At 39.9% G+C, this 17,188-nt stretch overlaps 1 protein-coding gene across 2 annotated transcripts in view; it reads left to right on the top strand.

The window, feature by feature from the left end:
• PTPN13 (protein tyrosine phosphatase non-receptor type 13) overlaps positions 1 to 17,188 on the top strand; it is a 565,956-nt gene that overhangs the window by 444,618 nt on the left and 104,150 nt on the right. For both annotated transcript variants that reach the window (XM_053703380.1, XM_053703379.1), the window contains exons 29-30: positions 4,653 to 4,864; positions 6,713 to 6,811. In XM_053703380.1, coding sequence (XP_053559355.1) covers positions 4,653 to 4,864; positions 6,713 to 6,811 — 311 coding nt within the window. The remainder of the gene's footprint in view (positions 1 to 4,652; positions 4,865 to 6,712; positions 6,812 to 17,188) is intronic.

The raw sequence follows: 17,188 nt of genomic DNA, 5'->3' as shown, positions 1-17,188 counted from the left end.
CATGTCTTCCTCTGAGACAGAATCTGTTGTCTCAAGGTTCTCTTTTCTATCGAGATCACAAATCTCTAGTTTAATGGCTTGGAGTTTGAACGCTCTAGTTTAGGAACAGACATTTATTTGATTTGATGATTGAATCTTTGATGCAGGCCAGAAAGCCTCTAACACAATAGATTTAACACAAGATTGGAAGGCATATTTTAAGTTGTGTTCTTCCAGAGGCTTTTCTTGGTATCCTTTAAAATTCCTAGAATCCTTCAGTTTTTCCAGGATGCCATTGACAATGGTTAGTCCACTGTTTTCTGCCTTATCTCTTTTTTCATAGGAAGTTGGCTAAACTTCCTGACATTCAGACTTTTGTTCAGGCATTAGCTAGAATTAGGCCACTGATGGAACCTATTTCTCCACCCCGGAATCTGCACTTACTTTTCTCTATATTACAAGGTTCTTCTCTTAAACCATTTAATTCCATTGATATTGACTATTATCTGGGAAAATACTCTTTCTAATAGCAATCTCTTTAGCATAAAGAGTTTCTAATTTATTAAAGGGAATGTAAAGTTTAATAAATAAGTGCCCTGTTTTAAAAAAATACTCTTAAAAACAGGGGCACTTTCTCATTAAACGTTACAATGAAGCTTCTTTTTTAAAATACTTACTTTTCTTTATGGAAAGCAGACCAGCGATCCTCCGCCCGCATCTCCTGCTGTAGTTAGCACAGTGATGACAAATCTGGCTTCCTCCAATCGTTGTGTGGCCCCACGAGCTGGACGCCAAGAGGGGCACGCAATGATTGGAAGAAAACGGATTCGTCATCAATCTGCTAACTACAGCAGGAGCTGCAGGAGGAGGATCGCCGGTCTGCTTTCCATAAAACAAAGGTATGTATTTTAAAAAAAGAAGCTTCATTGTAAAGTTGTTTTTTTTATTATCTCTTTTTAATAAAAGGTAACATACAGCCATTACAGAAAACAAAAATAATGGGAAAAAAATAAACATTGGAGCTCCCCTTTTACAGTTCATATTCACTGTTTTAAATCACAGAACATAATTCAATTTCTATTCCCTTTTTGTTGCCCTTTCTTTTAATTATTAACAGGACCCAAACACACATATAACCAAAAACAAACAAAACAAAACAAAAAAAAAACAGATTTCCCTCTCCTTCTCTCCCACTCCCCTCCAAATTTCACCAAATTTCCAGTAAGACTATTTCATAGTTCCTAAAAGGATAAATCAAATAGTCAAAGTCTTAATAAATGTGGGCCATTTAAAAAAAAAAATAAGGTTATTTCACGATCTGAGTTCATGTCCGTATCGATTTGTTCAATAATGCATTGTTTCTTTAAGTAATTTTTAATTTTCAGAATGAAGGGGACAGCTTTATCTCTCCACTTCTTAAAAATCAAACTTCTTGTTGCTAAAATAGTGATGTTAACGATTTTATTAACATTCAAAGTTTGATCTGCTCCCATTAGAAAAATTGTTCTTCTTAATGAGATATCTAGGCTTTCAATATTCAATGTGTTGTTCAACCAAAATTCTATTTTAAACCACATTTGTCTGATCTTTGGGCATAGCCAGACCATATGTATTAAATCTGCTGCATAGAGAGCATATCTTGGGCATTTATTAAACTTAGGGTTGTGCCATCTATAGCCCTTTTGTGGTGCATAGTAAGTTTGATTTAATAACTTTAAATGGGACTCTCTCCATGTTGCAGATAGCGTTGTTTGTGTGGTTATACCAAAAGATCTTTCCCATTTATGTGCAATATCCAGTAAGTTTAGATCACCCTTCCTAGAAACTAGTGTCTTGTACCAGGCTGATACCGATAAGACTCCATTCTTGGCCAAAAGTGGCCAATAATCAAATTTCCCCAGTTCCAGCCAAAGTCCTTAACCAATTTGAACACATAATACCTTATTTGTAGATATGCAAAGAAATCTCTTCTATCAAGATTAAATTCTTGTTTCAAAAGATCAAAAGGTGTGGTGACATAGCTTTGATTCCTAAATAAACTGTTTGGAAATAATGGAGACCCTCTCATAGAGTTTATTTCACAATTTATTTGTATTGGTTTAGTGGTTACCATAGAGATTTAGTATATTATATTTAGTATAAAGTAAAGATATTTAAATTAATTAATAACCACAAAAGGTTTTAATGTGTTGTGCATTTTGATCAATAAATTGAGCTATAAAGTTCTAGGCTGTTTGTAAAGTAATTCATGTTCAGAATCCAGTCTATCGCTATACAGTTTAGAAACACCATATTATATATGTTTAAATCTGGTAGAGCTAGACTTCCATAGTCTCTAGGTAAGAACAGTTTATTAATGGAAATTCTAGGTATCTTATTTTGCCATATTAATTGGCGGAATGCCTTATTTAAACCTTTGATATCCTTAATTTTCAGTAATACCAGAACATTTTGTAAGATATACAGAATCTTAGGTAATAATACCATCTTAAATAAAGCAGCCCGGCCTGACATAGAGATTGGTAAATTCTGCCAGTTTTTCATATCTTCCTTGATTCTGTTGAGAATAGGAGGAATATTAAGATTATACCAATGTTGGGGTTGAGGGGAAATAATATACCAAGATACTTAAATGAATGAATTACTATTCTAAATGGAATATCTGTTGGGGAGTCCTTATGTTTCCTGATCCAAAGCAGTTCTGATTTCAGATTATGGATTTTGTAAGCAGAAAATTATCCAAACGATTGTGCTAATAACAGAAATTTCAGAATATTAGCATGAGTATTAGAAATAAACAAGCGTACATTGTCAGCGTATAAAGCGATTTTCATTTCTTTTGCCTATCTTCTCATTGTAAAGTTTAATGAATGAAAGTGTCCCTGTTTTTAGGAATATTTTTAAAAACTGGGCACTTATTGATTAAACGTTGCATTCACTTTAACCTTGTCTTGTGATTCTGCATGTCTCACTATTTACAAGGTAAAGGCTATGTACTAAATATGATTTTCTTCCTAAGGAAAATACCAATCAAGAGATGGTTGTTCCTTCATTGTGTTCAGATCCTGCTAACTCTAGGTAGCGGTTATTACATAATCTGATTAGTTCTATCTCCAAGCAACTAAAAGATTTCAGAAAAAACTTCTAGTTTGTTTTTTTACTACTAAATCTAGCAAGGGGCAGAAAGCTAGTGAGGTAGCATATGCATCTTATCTCATAAAAAGGGATTCAAGACTTTCTTGATGGTGGGAAGGTCACCTTTTCTAAGAATATTACAGCTCTTTCTTTAAGAGAAATTGCAACATTGTTGGTGTTTGAAAGATTATGCATCTTTGGAGCAGATTTGCAAAGCAGCAACATGTCTTATCTGCATACTTTTTTCAGAGTTTATGGCAAGCAGCTTTTGCCAGTAAAGTCCTTCAGGCCACAGTGTTGACTAAATAAGAACTGCCAAAAAAATTGTCCCATCATTTCTATAACATAGATCACTTTGGTTATTAATCCCATATGTTATGGAGGACTGTGGATCATCATCATTTTACAAAAGAAAACAAAATGTATGCTTACCTGATAAATTATTTTCTTTCAGAATATTGATGGTCCACAGGCTCCGAACTTTTACATTTTTTGGTGACAGTTCTAATGACACCTCTATATAGACCCTGTTTTGCCTTTCCTACCTTTCCTTCCTATTCTCTACTCGACTATACGTAAAACTAAGAGAGAGAGAGAGATGGGAGGTGAAAGGGTTTTAAAGCTCTTGTATGGGATCTTGACTTCCTCCTAGTGGTGGGAAATATATCCCATATGTTATGGAGGACTGTGGACCATCATCAATTCGAAAGAAAAGAAAATAATTGAAAATTGATCAGGTAAGCATACATTTTGTTTTCACATACAAAAATAATCCTAGTAGCAATTTCCCTGACATTTTAAACTCTGCAGCTCGTATAACAAGTCATTGTAAAAAAAAAAAAAGGGTAAACGTACAATCCCCTTTCCTTTGGAAAGGGTAAACACATAATAAGCATAATGTGTTATACTTTTTGCACTTTTGTGTCCCTTTAGGCCATCAATTTCCTTTTATACATTTCCAATATTTTCTGGTTTTTTTTTTTAAATATGTTTTTTTTATTGAGTGACAATTCAACAACAATTACAATCTGATATCAAATGGTTACAATAACCCAGTAAGAAAAGTTCTTTATAGAGTAACAGCCTTGTCTCTAATACATAAGGTAATACAAAAACAAAGATTTATCTTGTGTTGTCAAAATGTCCCTCCCCCTTTTTTTTTTTTTTTTTTTTTTAACTTTATCCATCTCACCATTTTAACTATCTTCTTCCCCGGAGTTCCCTCCCCTCTCCCCCCGCCTGAGGCCACTATTCTGCTAAGGCCCCCCTATTTCTGATGTATTTTTAGCTGTTTTTGTGCTGTAGCTGAAGTTTATTCACAGCTGAGCTGTACGACTAGCGCTTATGATTGGATCAGCGGTGGATTAGGGAACCCCTTTGCGGGGGTTAAACACAATGTAGTGCAGGGTCACTAGTCTTTAAATAGCATGCTGTAACTAATTAGAGAAGGTAATTTTTTGGCTATTATGGCTCTCTAATTATAGATCACATTTTAGTGTAGCAGAGCTCCTTATAATTAAATTGTATCTATTTTTCAGAAAATATGTTTGAAGTCAAATTATTGAAGAACAGTTCAGGCTTGGGGTTCAGCTTTTCACGGGAAGAGAACATCATTCCAGATCAGGGGTCAAGTATTGTGAGAGTAAAAAAATTATTCCCAGGCCAACCAGCGTCTGAAAGTGGCAAAATAACCGTAGGGGATGTGATCCTCAAAGTGAATGGGGCCTCGTTAAAAGGTTTATCACAGCAGGTAAGCACTGCAAGCTTGTTTGGGTAGAAAATATAAATTGATGATGAATGTGATGCACAGATTTATCTCTGTAAGGACATTTCATATTTATAAATTCTGCACTGTGGTTATGCTGCAATTTAGTATTTTATTTCTAGAGGTTTTTACTAATACAATTATTTGGTTGACTTGGGATCTTGAACTCTGGCATTAAAGGGACATGAAACCCAAATTTGTCCTTTAATGATTCATGCAGAACATGTCATTTTAAACGTTCAAAGGTACATCTATTATCTAATTATCTTGGTATCCTTAGTTGAAAAGTATACCTAGGTAGGCTCAAGAGTAGCAATGCATTACTTGGAGCTAGCTGCTGATAGGTGGTTGAAGATAAATGGCTTTTTTATGTTTGCAGCTAGCTCCCAGTAGTGCATAGCTGCTCTTTCACAAAATGATACCAAGAGAATGAAGCAAATTTGAAAATAGAAGTAAATTAGAAAGTTCTAAAATCACATGCTCTATTTGAATCGTGAAATAAAATTGTTGGATTTCATGTCCCCTTAACTTAAGATTTTGTCATTGAATATATCGAAATTTAGAATATCCATTTTTGCCATTGGATATCTTTAGTTTTATACTGTAAAAAAACCATGTGTGTGTGAACTTTGATACATGTATGTGTGGTCTGTGTAATCTAACTTCCACTTCTATGTATACATGCTACAGGCAACATGACTCTGCTGCAGTTACTTTCTTTCTTACAGCACCATACAGACCAATTTCTGGGACTACATTTCCCACAATCCAGTGCTGCCAGATGTTGCTACTGAGCATGTTTTATACTTTTAAACATTTATATCTCTGCAATCATTGTTTTTATTTCACCAAATAGAAGCTAGATAATGAAATCTATCTAAATTTCCTAAAGATTGGTTTCAGTGTTTAGAGAAATGCATGTCGGTGCCAATTTTAAATAAAACTACACAAAAGATAATATTTATAATATATTATGTCTAGGTGTGTTCAACCTTTTCGAAGCAGCTATATTGGAATTTGTTTATGCCACAGTGCGATTGATCAAGTTTTAGAAATTTAATTAATCAAATACAAATATATACTATTCTATTTAAAAAAAAATCATGCAATGAGCAATTCTTTAGGATGCTATGTGCCACTAAACCTAATATATGCTCAAGCACAAAAGCATTTCAATTGGCTTCTTGTTGAGTGGACAAGGATAAGTCAGATGCAAAAATGAGGTGGCCTGCAAATTAGGGGCAGCTGAGTAGTTGTGAATGAGAAAGGATGCAAACATGGTGTTACATTTTGTGGCTGCTAGGCCTTAAAGGACCACTAAATACAGTATTATTGCATAATTAACATGTGCATAATAAATAGAGAATGCAACAACACCTACTCTGAATTTCAAATAAGCAGTAGATTTTTTTTCTGACCAATTTATTTTTTCTCCCATTTTCCAGCCCCCTGTATCATGTGACAGATATCAGCCAATCACAGACTAGTATACGTATACCCTGTGAGCTTGTGCACATGCTCAGTATGATCTTGTTCCCCAGAAAATGTGAATATAAAAAGTGCAAAATTTGATAATGGAAGTCAATTGGAAAGTGTCTTAAAACTGCATGCCCTTTCTGAATCATAAAAGTTTATTTTGATTTTAATGTCCCTTTAAGTTTGACAACCCTAGAAAATTAACCTTTTTATATAAATATATTTTTAGCTCCAAACCATTAAACTTTTACTAAAATTAGTTGTTTGCAAATTACTTTACTTAGATGTTAATATCAATTAGGAACCTCTATATTCAATGATTGTCTTATACTATATACTGTTTGTAATCACCTTTAGGAAGTTGTCTCTGCTTTGAGAGGCAGTTCTCCAGAGGTCACCTTGCTGATGTGCCGGCCTCCTGTTGGGGTATTACCAGAGATCAACCCTTCGTTTATGGTAAGAAATCGCAGGCACATGGTGCAAATGGTAATGCTATGCAAATAATATCATCTGTATATTTTGCTTAATAAATATAATTTTTCAGATAGTTCCTCCATGTAATATTAATGTTGTGTTTTACTTTAGGAAGAAATAGCCCATTCTGTTTTATTGTATTCAGGTAGTCTTTGTGGACTTTTTCAATATTTGTATGTACATTGTGTGTGTGTGTTCGTTTGTGTGTGTGTGTATATGTATGTGTGTATATATATATATATATATATATATATATATATATATATATAGGCAAAAAGAGTCAGTTGCACTCTCACAAACAGTTCTCCAAGGGCCAGGGTGCTAGAGTAGTTGAAATGTAGCCAAACAGGAAACAGCACTCTCTGGACTTAAGTAAAAAACAAGTAGTTTATTCAGTAACGTTTCGGGGAATGCTCCCCTTCATCAGACCAACAACATACAAGTGAAGCAAACATTTAAGCATACACAAACCCCTCCCCCTAGTGCAAAAAACCGCCAAAAATGGTTGCCATAGCAACCAAACAACCAGTTCAAAGTAAATACATTTACCAATGCAACAATGACATCAAAGAAACCAGATCATTATGGTTAATTAGCATCAGGTCAATTAGCAAATCAACACATCATCCTACCACATAATACACCTGCTGTATATTAGTACTTCTAATACCCCAGTGGCAGTGTGTCCTTTTAAAGAGACATATCACAATATTATTAGCTAAGTACAGGAAAACAAGAATGTGTAGAAAAAAGGGGTTGAAAAAACGTTTAGTTAAACATCGGCACCTCATCATATTGAAATGCAATTCACGTAATGCACTTATAGTTAATGCCTAACTCATAATACCCGTACTACATAGTCAAGGGTCATGTGTACCATTAATGCTATAGACGCCAATAACAGCAAACTCGTTATTCAGATACCTCAAACGATGTGACCGTATTACATGCACAAAGTGTAGCACGACCTATGTAGTCACCCTGTTCAGCATCGGACCAACCTCGCGCTGAATCTAGCACAGTTACTAGCGGAACAACAAGGGTTATGCGCATGCGTGTAAACCCGGCGCAGTCCGGCCCCCAATGCTCCAGCTAGGTACCCAATAGGATAGAAAGGACAAGCCCCCACACCGGACAAACAGAGTTATTAAACTGGCATGGTAAGAGGGTGGGCCCCAAGGTACTACTAAGGGAAGGAAGGGTCCGGGTCATGAACGTAATAAATGCAGCAGGATATGCAGTAGAAGATAGTACAACACACCTAATACCCAGATATCAGGAGTCACCCACTTAGGTGTAGTAACCCAGCTAGTTCAGTCTGACATACACGATGAGATGGGTATATGCGTCTGTCTTTTCTAACCTGTCAGCACCGGTCTTGCGGTCAAGACACCTATTGTCCCTGCATAGGCAATTTTACAGGGTCACATAAAGGTTGTCTATAAGTGTGCGCATGCGTGTCAGCCATGCCCAGTCAATTATTATTGGTATAAGGCAAGGTCCCTGATAGGCCGTATGGGACAAGCCCCTATCCCTGTGTGAGTAACAGTTTTGCTAAGAGATAGGGGGGCAGGGGTCCAAAGTCAAAAGATATGTCGGTCACAGTATGTTTCAGGCTGATGCTATGATTACAGGTTTGCTAGAGTCCGGTGGCCCAGAATTATAAGGATCGCTATAAAGGAAAAGAGACCCCTAAACTAATGTGAATAAATACATAGTACAGGCAGGTCCCATCCCCCTAGGTACAGAAAATACTAGTGCTAACAGGGTTCCGTAGTGCCAGGTTAATAGCACCAGCACTCAGTGATGTGTCAACACTGCGGTGTGCATCAAAAGTAACATCCACTAGTGTACATAACAGAAACAACCTAAATAAGGGTACACCCATTGGGCACCCCTCCTGGAGGGTAAATATGGGCAGAGCCTACAGCCAATCAGCAACCAGACTTCATGAACCCACTGTGGATAAAAGAATGCATACATAGTATCAGATACTGTACAAACTATATTAATCCCCTTAGAAAGATACAACCAGATACATTAGAAGCGTAAACAGCTCAGTTCATAAAAAACAATGCCAGTCTATCCCCATGTTCAAACCTCTGGGGTGTATAGTGTCCAGTTTGAAAATCCACTCGGCCTCCTTCTGTAGGAGACGGGTGTCCCTGTCACCTCCCCTAGGCATTGGGGGTACATGATCGATGAGTTTAAATCTCAGGTCCGCCACAGAGTGACCCTTCTCCATAAAATGTCTGGCCACCGGTTGGTCACTCTTGCCTTTCTCAATTGCCATCCGGATGGCACTCCTGTGATTAGCCATCCTTTTCTTAATGTCATCTGACGTCTTACCTATATAGAATAGGCCACAGTTGCAATTCAGCATGTACACCACAAATTTTGTGGTACACGTAAGGAAATGCTTGATCTTGTAGCTTGTGTTATTGTGTGGATGTTTGAACTGCTTGCATTGCAGCATGGCGTTACACGTTACACAACTCGGGCACTTGTAGGAGCCCCTTTTGGTGTTTGTCTTGACCTTGCTGTAGCTATCAGTTGGATCAGTGTTCATTAAGATGTCTTTTAGGTTTCTTCCCCTCTTATATCCAATTCTGGGTGGTCCATAGTCGTGGTATGGTAATGATGGATCAGTCTGGACAATATCCCATTTCTCTTTTAAAGTAACTCCTAGTGTTCTCGTGCTAGGGGTGTATGCAGTGACAAAATTCATCCTCTTCTGTTGGTCTCTTTTTGGCATTTTCATGCTCAACTGGGTCCTTGCTTCCTTTATAGTGTTACCATTGTATCCTCTGCTGTAAAACCGTGATTCCATTTCTTTCAGTTGTACCTCACGGTTTTCCTCTGATGTGTTATTGCAGATGACTCTCAGCAGCTGTGCCTTAGGGATGGCTTTTATGAGTGATCTTGGATGGTAACTAGAAGCATGTAGCAGTGTGTTTCTGTCGGTAGACTTTTTAAATAAGGTGGTACCCAATCTGTTGTTTATCTTATAAATTCTTAGATCCAGGAAATCCACTTCATTGTAGCTGGACACTTCCTTCAATTGAACCTGTCCCCCTATTGTGTTCAGGGATTTGACCCACTCGCCAAAGGACTCAATCGTGCCTCTCCAGACTACAACGATATCATCAATGTAGCGCTTGTAAAAGCGTACTTGTTGATTGTCATATACCTTGAACACCTTTTCCTCCACATGTTCCATGAATAAGTTTGCAAAAGCAGGTGCCATATTCGAGCCCATGGCCGTTCCCATGAGCTGAAGATAAAATCTCCTTTCGAATTTAAAGTAGTTCAGCTTAAGACATAGAGATAGAAGTTCAATAATAAAGCTGGTAGGGGGACCCACATATGGGCATCTTTCAAGGCAGTTGGTAATTATCTCCATCCCCATTTCGTGCGGTATAATAGTATAGAGGCTTGTGACGTCAAGACTGGCAAGCACGTCTCCTGGCTCTATGTCAGATATGTCAGTGAGATATGCAATGAGTGTGGTGGAGTCTCTTAAGTATGAGCGCATGTTTACAACCAGTGGTTGTAGCATAGAATCAACATATTTAGCCAGGGGTTGTAGGAGTGACCCCCGTGCTGAGACAATGGGGCGTCCAGGTGGATGTACCAATTGTTTGTGTATCTTGGGGAGTGTATAGAGAATAGGCCTGACTGGGTTGTTAGTGGTTAGCCATTCCTTGGTGGTTGGGTCTATCCAGTTCATTTGTGCTGCATGTTCAATAACTGAGTCAATCCGTGCTTTATAGGTAATCGTGGGGTCACAAGGTAGGGCTTTGTAGGTTGAGACATCCGCCAGTTGTTTATCTATTTCAGTTTTATAATCTTGATAATCCTGCAGGACAACCGCACCACCCTCAACTCATCAAATTGAAGAAAAAAGAGGTGGATCTTAAACTTCATGGCATTTACCTTTCTGAGTACCATAGAAAGAGACTGATACCTAGAGGCTTTAGAATCAACAATGTGCCCACCATAGGCAGACAGAACTCTGACTTCTGCAGGAAATGGGTAGCGATATTGAATAAATGTTCCCTTGATTTGATCTTGCTAGTGGTCGAGGAAGTCAGATGTCAGATGCAAAAAGCAAAGGATGATATCAGCATTTTGGAGGAAGTTAAAGGCCAGATCCTGATGCAGGACAAATCAGAGAACTGGATGGACAAGATTAACACACAACTACGGGAATACAACAATGCCTTAATTGCCTTCAAAAACAAAAAACTTGGTTATGTTATGGAGGATTATAAGGATAAAAAGGTTTACCGATGGACACTTGGACCGGTTGAAAGAGCCCAGTACCAGCCAAGAAGACAAAGAAGGTTTAGAACATATGCACACCGACAACTGAACACGGTGGATTCAAGTTCTGGCTCCGACACGGATTACTCGGGTGACCGGCCACAGGAGAATGAGAACCAGCACAGCACTCAGCCTTTTTTAGGCATTACCACCCGCTCCAGGGGAAGGGGCGAAGACCGCATACACGCAGGGGCGGATTTTGGAAGAAGACCCCCACTACCCCGCAGGAGGAGGAGGATGTAACGGTCAATCTTAGCCAGCATGTCCTGAATGACAACGAAAGGCGGGTACTTATGAAGGGCCTCTCCTTTGTACCCACAACTAAGGCTGATGACTTCACTACTTATATTGACAGTATGCGTTTCCAGAGGCAGCTGAAATTGGGTGACTTTTTCCAGGGAAAGGGATTGGAAGAAAACAGACACCCCTTTAAGAAACCAAGTACATTTGAACCACCCACGACGAATCCAAGTATTAGAACTTATACTCGCCTTATCCAACAAAGATTGAGACAGAGGGAGCAAGGCCTAACTAGAAATAATATGACAACAACTGACTGGGAAGCTGTTCAATCCCTTAGAAATGACTCTACCATTGTCATACGCCCAGCGGACAAGGGTGGTGCGGTTGTCCTGCAGGATTATCAAGATTATAAAACTGAAATAGATAAACAACTGGCGGTTGTCTCAACCTACAAAGCCCTACCTTGTGACCCCACGATTACCTATAAAGCACGGATTGACTCAGTTATTGAACATGCAGCACAAATGAACTGGATAGACCCAACCACCAAGGAATGGCTAACCACTAACAACCCAGTCAGGCCTATTCTCTATACACTCCCCAAGATACACAAACAATTGGTACATCCACCTGGACGCCCCATTGTCTCAGCACGGGGGTCACTCCTACAACCCCTGGCTAAATATGTTGATTCTATGCTACAACCACTGGTTGTAAACATGCGCTCATACTTAAGAGACTCCACCACACTCATTGCATATCTCACTGACATATCTGACATAGAGCCAGGAGACGTGCTTGCCAGTCTTGACGTCACAAGCCTCTATACTATTATACCGCACGAAATGGGGATGGAGATAATTACCAACTGCCTTGAAAGATGCCCATATGTGGGTCCCCCTACCAGCTTTATTATTGAACTTCTATCTCTATGTCTTAAGCTGAACTACTTTAAATTCGAAAGGAGATTTTATCTTCAGCTCATGGGAACGGCCATGGGCTCGAATATGGCACCTGCTTTTGCAAACTTATTCATGGAACATGTGGAGGAAAAGGTGTTCAAGGTATATGACAATCAACAAGTACGCTTTTACAAGCGCTACATTGATGATATCGTTGTAGTCTGGAGAGGCACGATTGAGTCCTTTGGCGAGTGGGTCAAATCCCTGAACACAATAGGGGGACAGGTTCAATTGAAGGAAGTGTCCAGCTACAATGAAGTGGATTTCCTGGATCTAAGAATTTATAAGATAAACAACAGATTGGGTACCACCTTATTTAAAAAGTCTACCGACAGAAACACACTGCTACATGCTTCTAGTTACCATCCAAGATCCCTCATAAAAGCCATCCCTAAGGCACAGCTGCTGAGAGTCATCTGCAATAACACATCAGAGGAAAACCGTGAGGTACAACTGAAAGAAATGGAATCACGGTTTTACAGCAGAGGATACAATGGTAACACTATAAAGGAAGCAAGGACCCAGTTGAGCATGAAAATGCCAAAAAGAGACCAACAGAAGAGGATGAATTTTGTCACTGCATACACCCCTAGCACGAGAACACTAGGAGTTACTTTAAAAGAGAAATGGGATATTGTCCAGACTGATCCATCATTACCATACCACGACTATGGACCACCCAGAATTGGATATAAGAGGGGAAGAAACCTAAAAGACATCTTAATGAACACTGATCCAACTGATAGCTACAGCAAGGTCAAGACAAACACCAAAAGGGGCTCCTACAAGTGCCCGAGTTGTGTAACGTGTAACGCCATGCTGCAATGCAAGCAGTTCAAACATCCACACAATAACACAAGCTACAAGATCAAGCATTTCCTTACGTGTACCACAAAATTTGTGGTGTACATGCTGAATTGCAACTGTGGCCTATTCTATATAGGTAAGACGTCAGATGACATTAAGAAAAGGATGGCTAATCACAGGAGTGCCATCCGGACGGCAATTGAGAAAGGCAAGAGTGACCAACCGGTGGCCAGACATTTTATGGAGAAGGGTCACTCTGTGGCGGACCTGAGATTTAAACTCATCGATCATGTACCCCCAATGCCTAGGGGAGGTGACAGGGACACCCGTCTCCTACAGAAGGAGGCCGAGTGGATTTTCAAACTGGACACTATACACCCCAGAGGTTTGAACATGGGGATAGACTGGCATTGTTTTTTATGAACTGAGCTGTTTACGCTTCTAATGTATCTGGTTGTATCTTTCTAAGGGGATTAATATAGTTTGTACAGTATCTGATACTATGTATGCATTCTTTTATCCACAGTGGGTTCATGAAGTCTGGTTGCTGATTGGCTGTAGGCTCTGCCCATATTTACCCTCCAGGAGGGGTGCCCAATGGGTGTACCCTTATTTAGGTTGTTTCTGTTATGTACACTAGTGGATGTTACTTTTGATGCACACCGCAGTGTTGACACATCACTGAGTGCTGGTGCTATTAACCTGGCACTACGGAACCCTGTTAGCACTAGTATTTTCTGTACCTAGGGGGATGGGACCTGCCTGTACTATGTATTTATTCACATTAGTTTAGGGGTCTCTTTTCCTTTATAGCGATCCTTATAATTCTGGGCCACCGGACTCTAGCAAACCTGTAATCATAGCATCAGCCTGAAACATACTGTGACCGACATATCTTTTGACTTTGGACCCCTGCCCCCCTATCTCTTAGCAAAACTGTTACTCACACAGGGATAGGGGCTTGTCCCATACGGCCTATCAGGGACCTTGCCTTATACCAATAATAATTGACTGGGCATGGCTGACACGCATGCGCACACTTATAGACAACCTTTATGTGACCCTGTAAAATTGCCTATGCAGGGACAATAGGTGTCTTGACCGCAAGACCGGTGCTGACAGGTTAGAAAAGACAGACGCATATACCCATCTCATCGTGTATGTCAGACTGAACTAGCTGGGTTACTACACCTAAGTGGGTGACTCCTGATATCTGGGTATTAGGTGTGTTGTACTATCTTCTACTGCATATCCTGCTGCATTTATTACGTTCATGACCCGGACCCTTCCTTCCCTTAGTAGTACCTTGGGGCCCACCCTCTTACCATGCCAGTTTAATAACTCTGTTTGTCCGGTGTGGGGGCTTGTCCTTTCTATCCTATTGGGTACCTAGCTGGAGCATTGGGGGCCGGACTGCGCCGGGTTTACACGCATGCGCATAACCCTTGTTGTTCCGCTAGTAACTGTGCTAGATTCAGCGCGAGGTTGGTCCGATGCTGAACAGGGTGACTACATAGGTCGTGCTACACTTTGTGCATGTAATACGGTCACATCGTTTGAGGTATCTGAATAACGAGTTTGCTGTTATTGGCGTCTATAGCATTAATGGTACACATGACCCTTGACTATGTAGTACGGGTATTATGAGTTAGGCATTAACTATAAGTGCATTACGTGAATTGCATTTCAATATGATGAGGTGCCGATGTTTAACTAAACGTTTTTTCAACCCCTTTTTTCTACACATTCTTGTTTTCCTGTACTTAGCTAATAATATTGTGATATGTCTCTTTAAAAGGACACACTGCCACTGGGGTATTAGAAGTACTAATATACAGCAGGTGTATTATGTGGTAGGATGATGTGTTGATTTGCTAATTGACCTGATGCTAATTAACCATAATGATCTGGTTTCTTTGATGTCATTGTTGCATTGGTAAATGTATTTACTTTGAACTGGTTGTTTGGTTGCTATGGCAACCATTTTTGGCGGTTTTTTGCACTAGGGGGAGGGGTTTGTGTATGCTTAAATGTTTGCTTCACTTGTATGTTGTTGGTCTGATGAAGGGGAGCATTCCCCGAAACGTTACTGAATAAACTACTTGTTTTTTACTTAAGTCCAGAGAGTGCTGTTTCCTGTTTTGCTATATATATATATATATATATATATATATATATATATATATATATATATATATACACACACACACAACACACAGAGAAAGTCCAGCACTCACACGCTCTCAGCTAAGATTAAAAGCAAAAATGGAAGGGTTAGTTACCGCATCTGGCCAAATGGGACAAGCTTCCAAAAGCTGGGTCCCTAAAACAGCCACACAATGCAAGCTCTCAATCCAACAAACTGGGAACAAGTGAAGGGTGCACAGGCAAATGTAATCACCCTAGACATATACAAAACACGGAAGGGGGACTGCACTCTCAGACTATGAGACAGAGTCACAGGCAGTTAACCTGTAAGTGAGTGCTGTACTTTCTGTGTGTTATATTAATTTGTTTCTCCAACATTGGTGTGTCCGGTCCACGGCGTCATCCTTACTTGTGGGATATCTCTTCCCCAACAGGAAATGGCAAAGAGTCCCAGCAAAGCTGGCCATATACTCCCTCCTAGGCTCCGCCTACCCCAGTCATTCTCTTTGCCGTTGCACAGGCAACATCTCCACGGAGATGGTTAAGAGTTTTTTTGGTGTTTAAACATTCTGGAACTGAGAGCGATATTCAATGCTCTCAGGGCTTGGCCTCAACTAGCAAAGGCCAGATTCATAAGGTTCCAATCAGACAACATGACGACCGTTGCGTATATCAATCATCAGGGGGGAACAAGGAGTTCCCTGGCGATGAAAGAAGTGACCAAAATAATTCAATGGGCGGAGGATCACTCCTGCCACCTGTCTGCGATCCACATCCCAGGTGTGGAAAACTGGGAGGCAGATTTTCTGAGTCGTCAGACATTCCATCCGGGGGAGTGTGAACTCCACCCGGAGATCTTTGCCCAAATAACCCAATTATGGGGCATTCCAGACATGGATCTGATGGCGTCTCGTCAGAACTTCAAGGTTCCTTGCTACGGGTCCAGATCCAGGGATCCCAAGGCGACTCTAGTAGATGCACTAGTAGCACCTTGGACCTTCAACCTAGCTTATGTATTTCCACCGTTTCCTCTCATTCCCAGGCTGGTAGCCAGGATCAATCAGGAGAGGGCCTCGGTGATCTTGATAGCTCCTGCGTGGCCACGCAGGACTTGGTATGCAGACCTGGTGAATATGTCATCGGTTCCACCATGGAAGCTACCTTTGAGACAGGACCTTCTTGTTCAGGGTCCATTCGAACATCCAAATCTGGTCTCCCTCCAGCTGACGGCTTGGAGATTGAACGCTTGATTCTATCGAAGCGTGGGTTTTCAGATTCTGTGATAGATACTCTGGTTCAGGCCAGAAAACCGGTAACTAGAAAGATTTACCATAAAATATGGAAAAGATATATCTGTTGGTGTGAATCCAAAGGATTTCCATGGATTAAGATAAAAATTCCTAAGATTCTCTCCTTTCTACAAGAAGGTTTGGAGAAAGGATTATCTGCAAGTTCTCTAAAGGGACAGATCTCTGCTTTATCTGTCTTACTACACAAAAGACTGGCAGCTGTGCCAGATGTTTACAGACCTTTGACTCCTCCCTGGAGTCTAAATCTAGTTCTTTCAGTTCTTCAAGGGGTTCCGTTTGAACCTTTACATTCCATAGATATTAAGTTACTATCTTGGAAAGTTTTGTTTTTGGTTGCAATTTCTTCTGCTAGAAGAGTTTCAGAGTTATCTGCTCTGCAGTGTTCTCCGCCCTATCTGGTGTTCCATGCAGATAAGGTGGTTTTGCGTACTAAGCCTGGTTTTCTTCCTAAGGTTGTTTCTAACAAAAATATTAACCAGGAGATTGTTGTACCTTCTTTATGTCCGAATCCAGTTTCAAAGAAGGAACGTTTGTTACACAATTTGGACGTAGTCCGTGCTCTA

Source organism: Bombina bombina, chromosome 2 (assembly GCF_027579735.1).
Source record: "Bombina bombina isolate aBomBom1 chromosome 2, aBomBom1.pri, whole genome shotgun sequence".
Classification (NCBI taxonomy): Eukaryota; Metazoa; Chordata; class Amphibia; order Anura; family Bombinatoridae; genus Bombina; species Bombina bombina.
The sequence above is the reverse complement of the archived record's forward strand: the minus strand, read 5'-3'. Positions and strand labels throughout refer to the sequence as shown.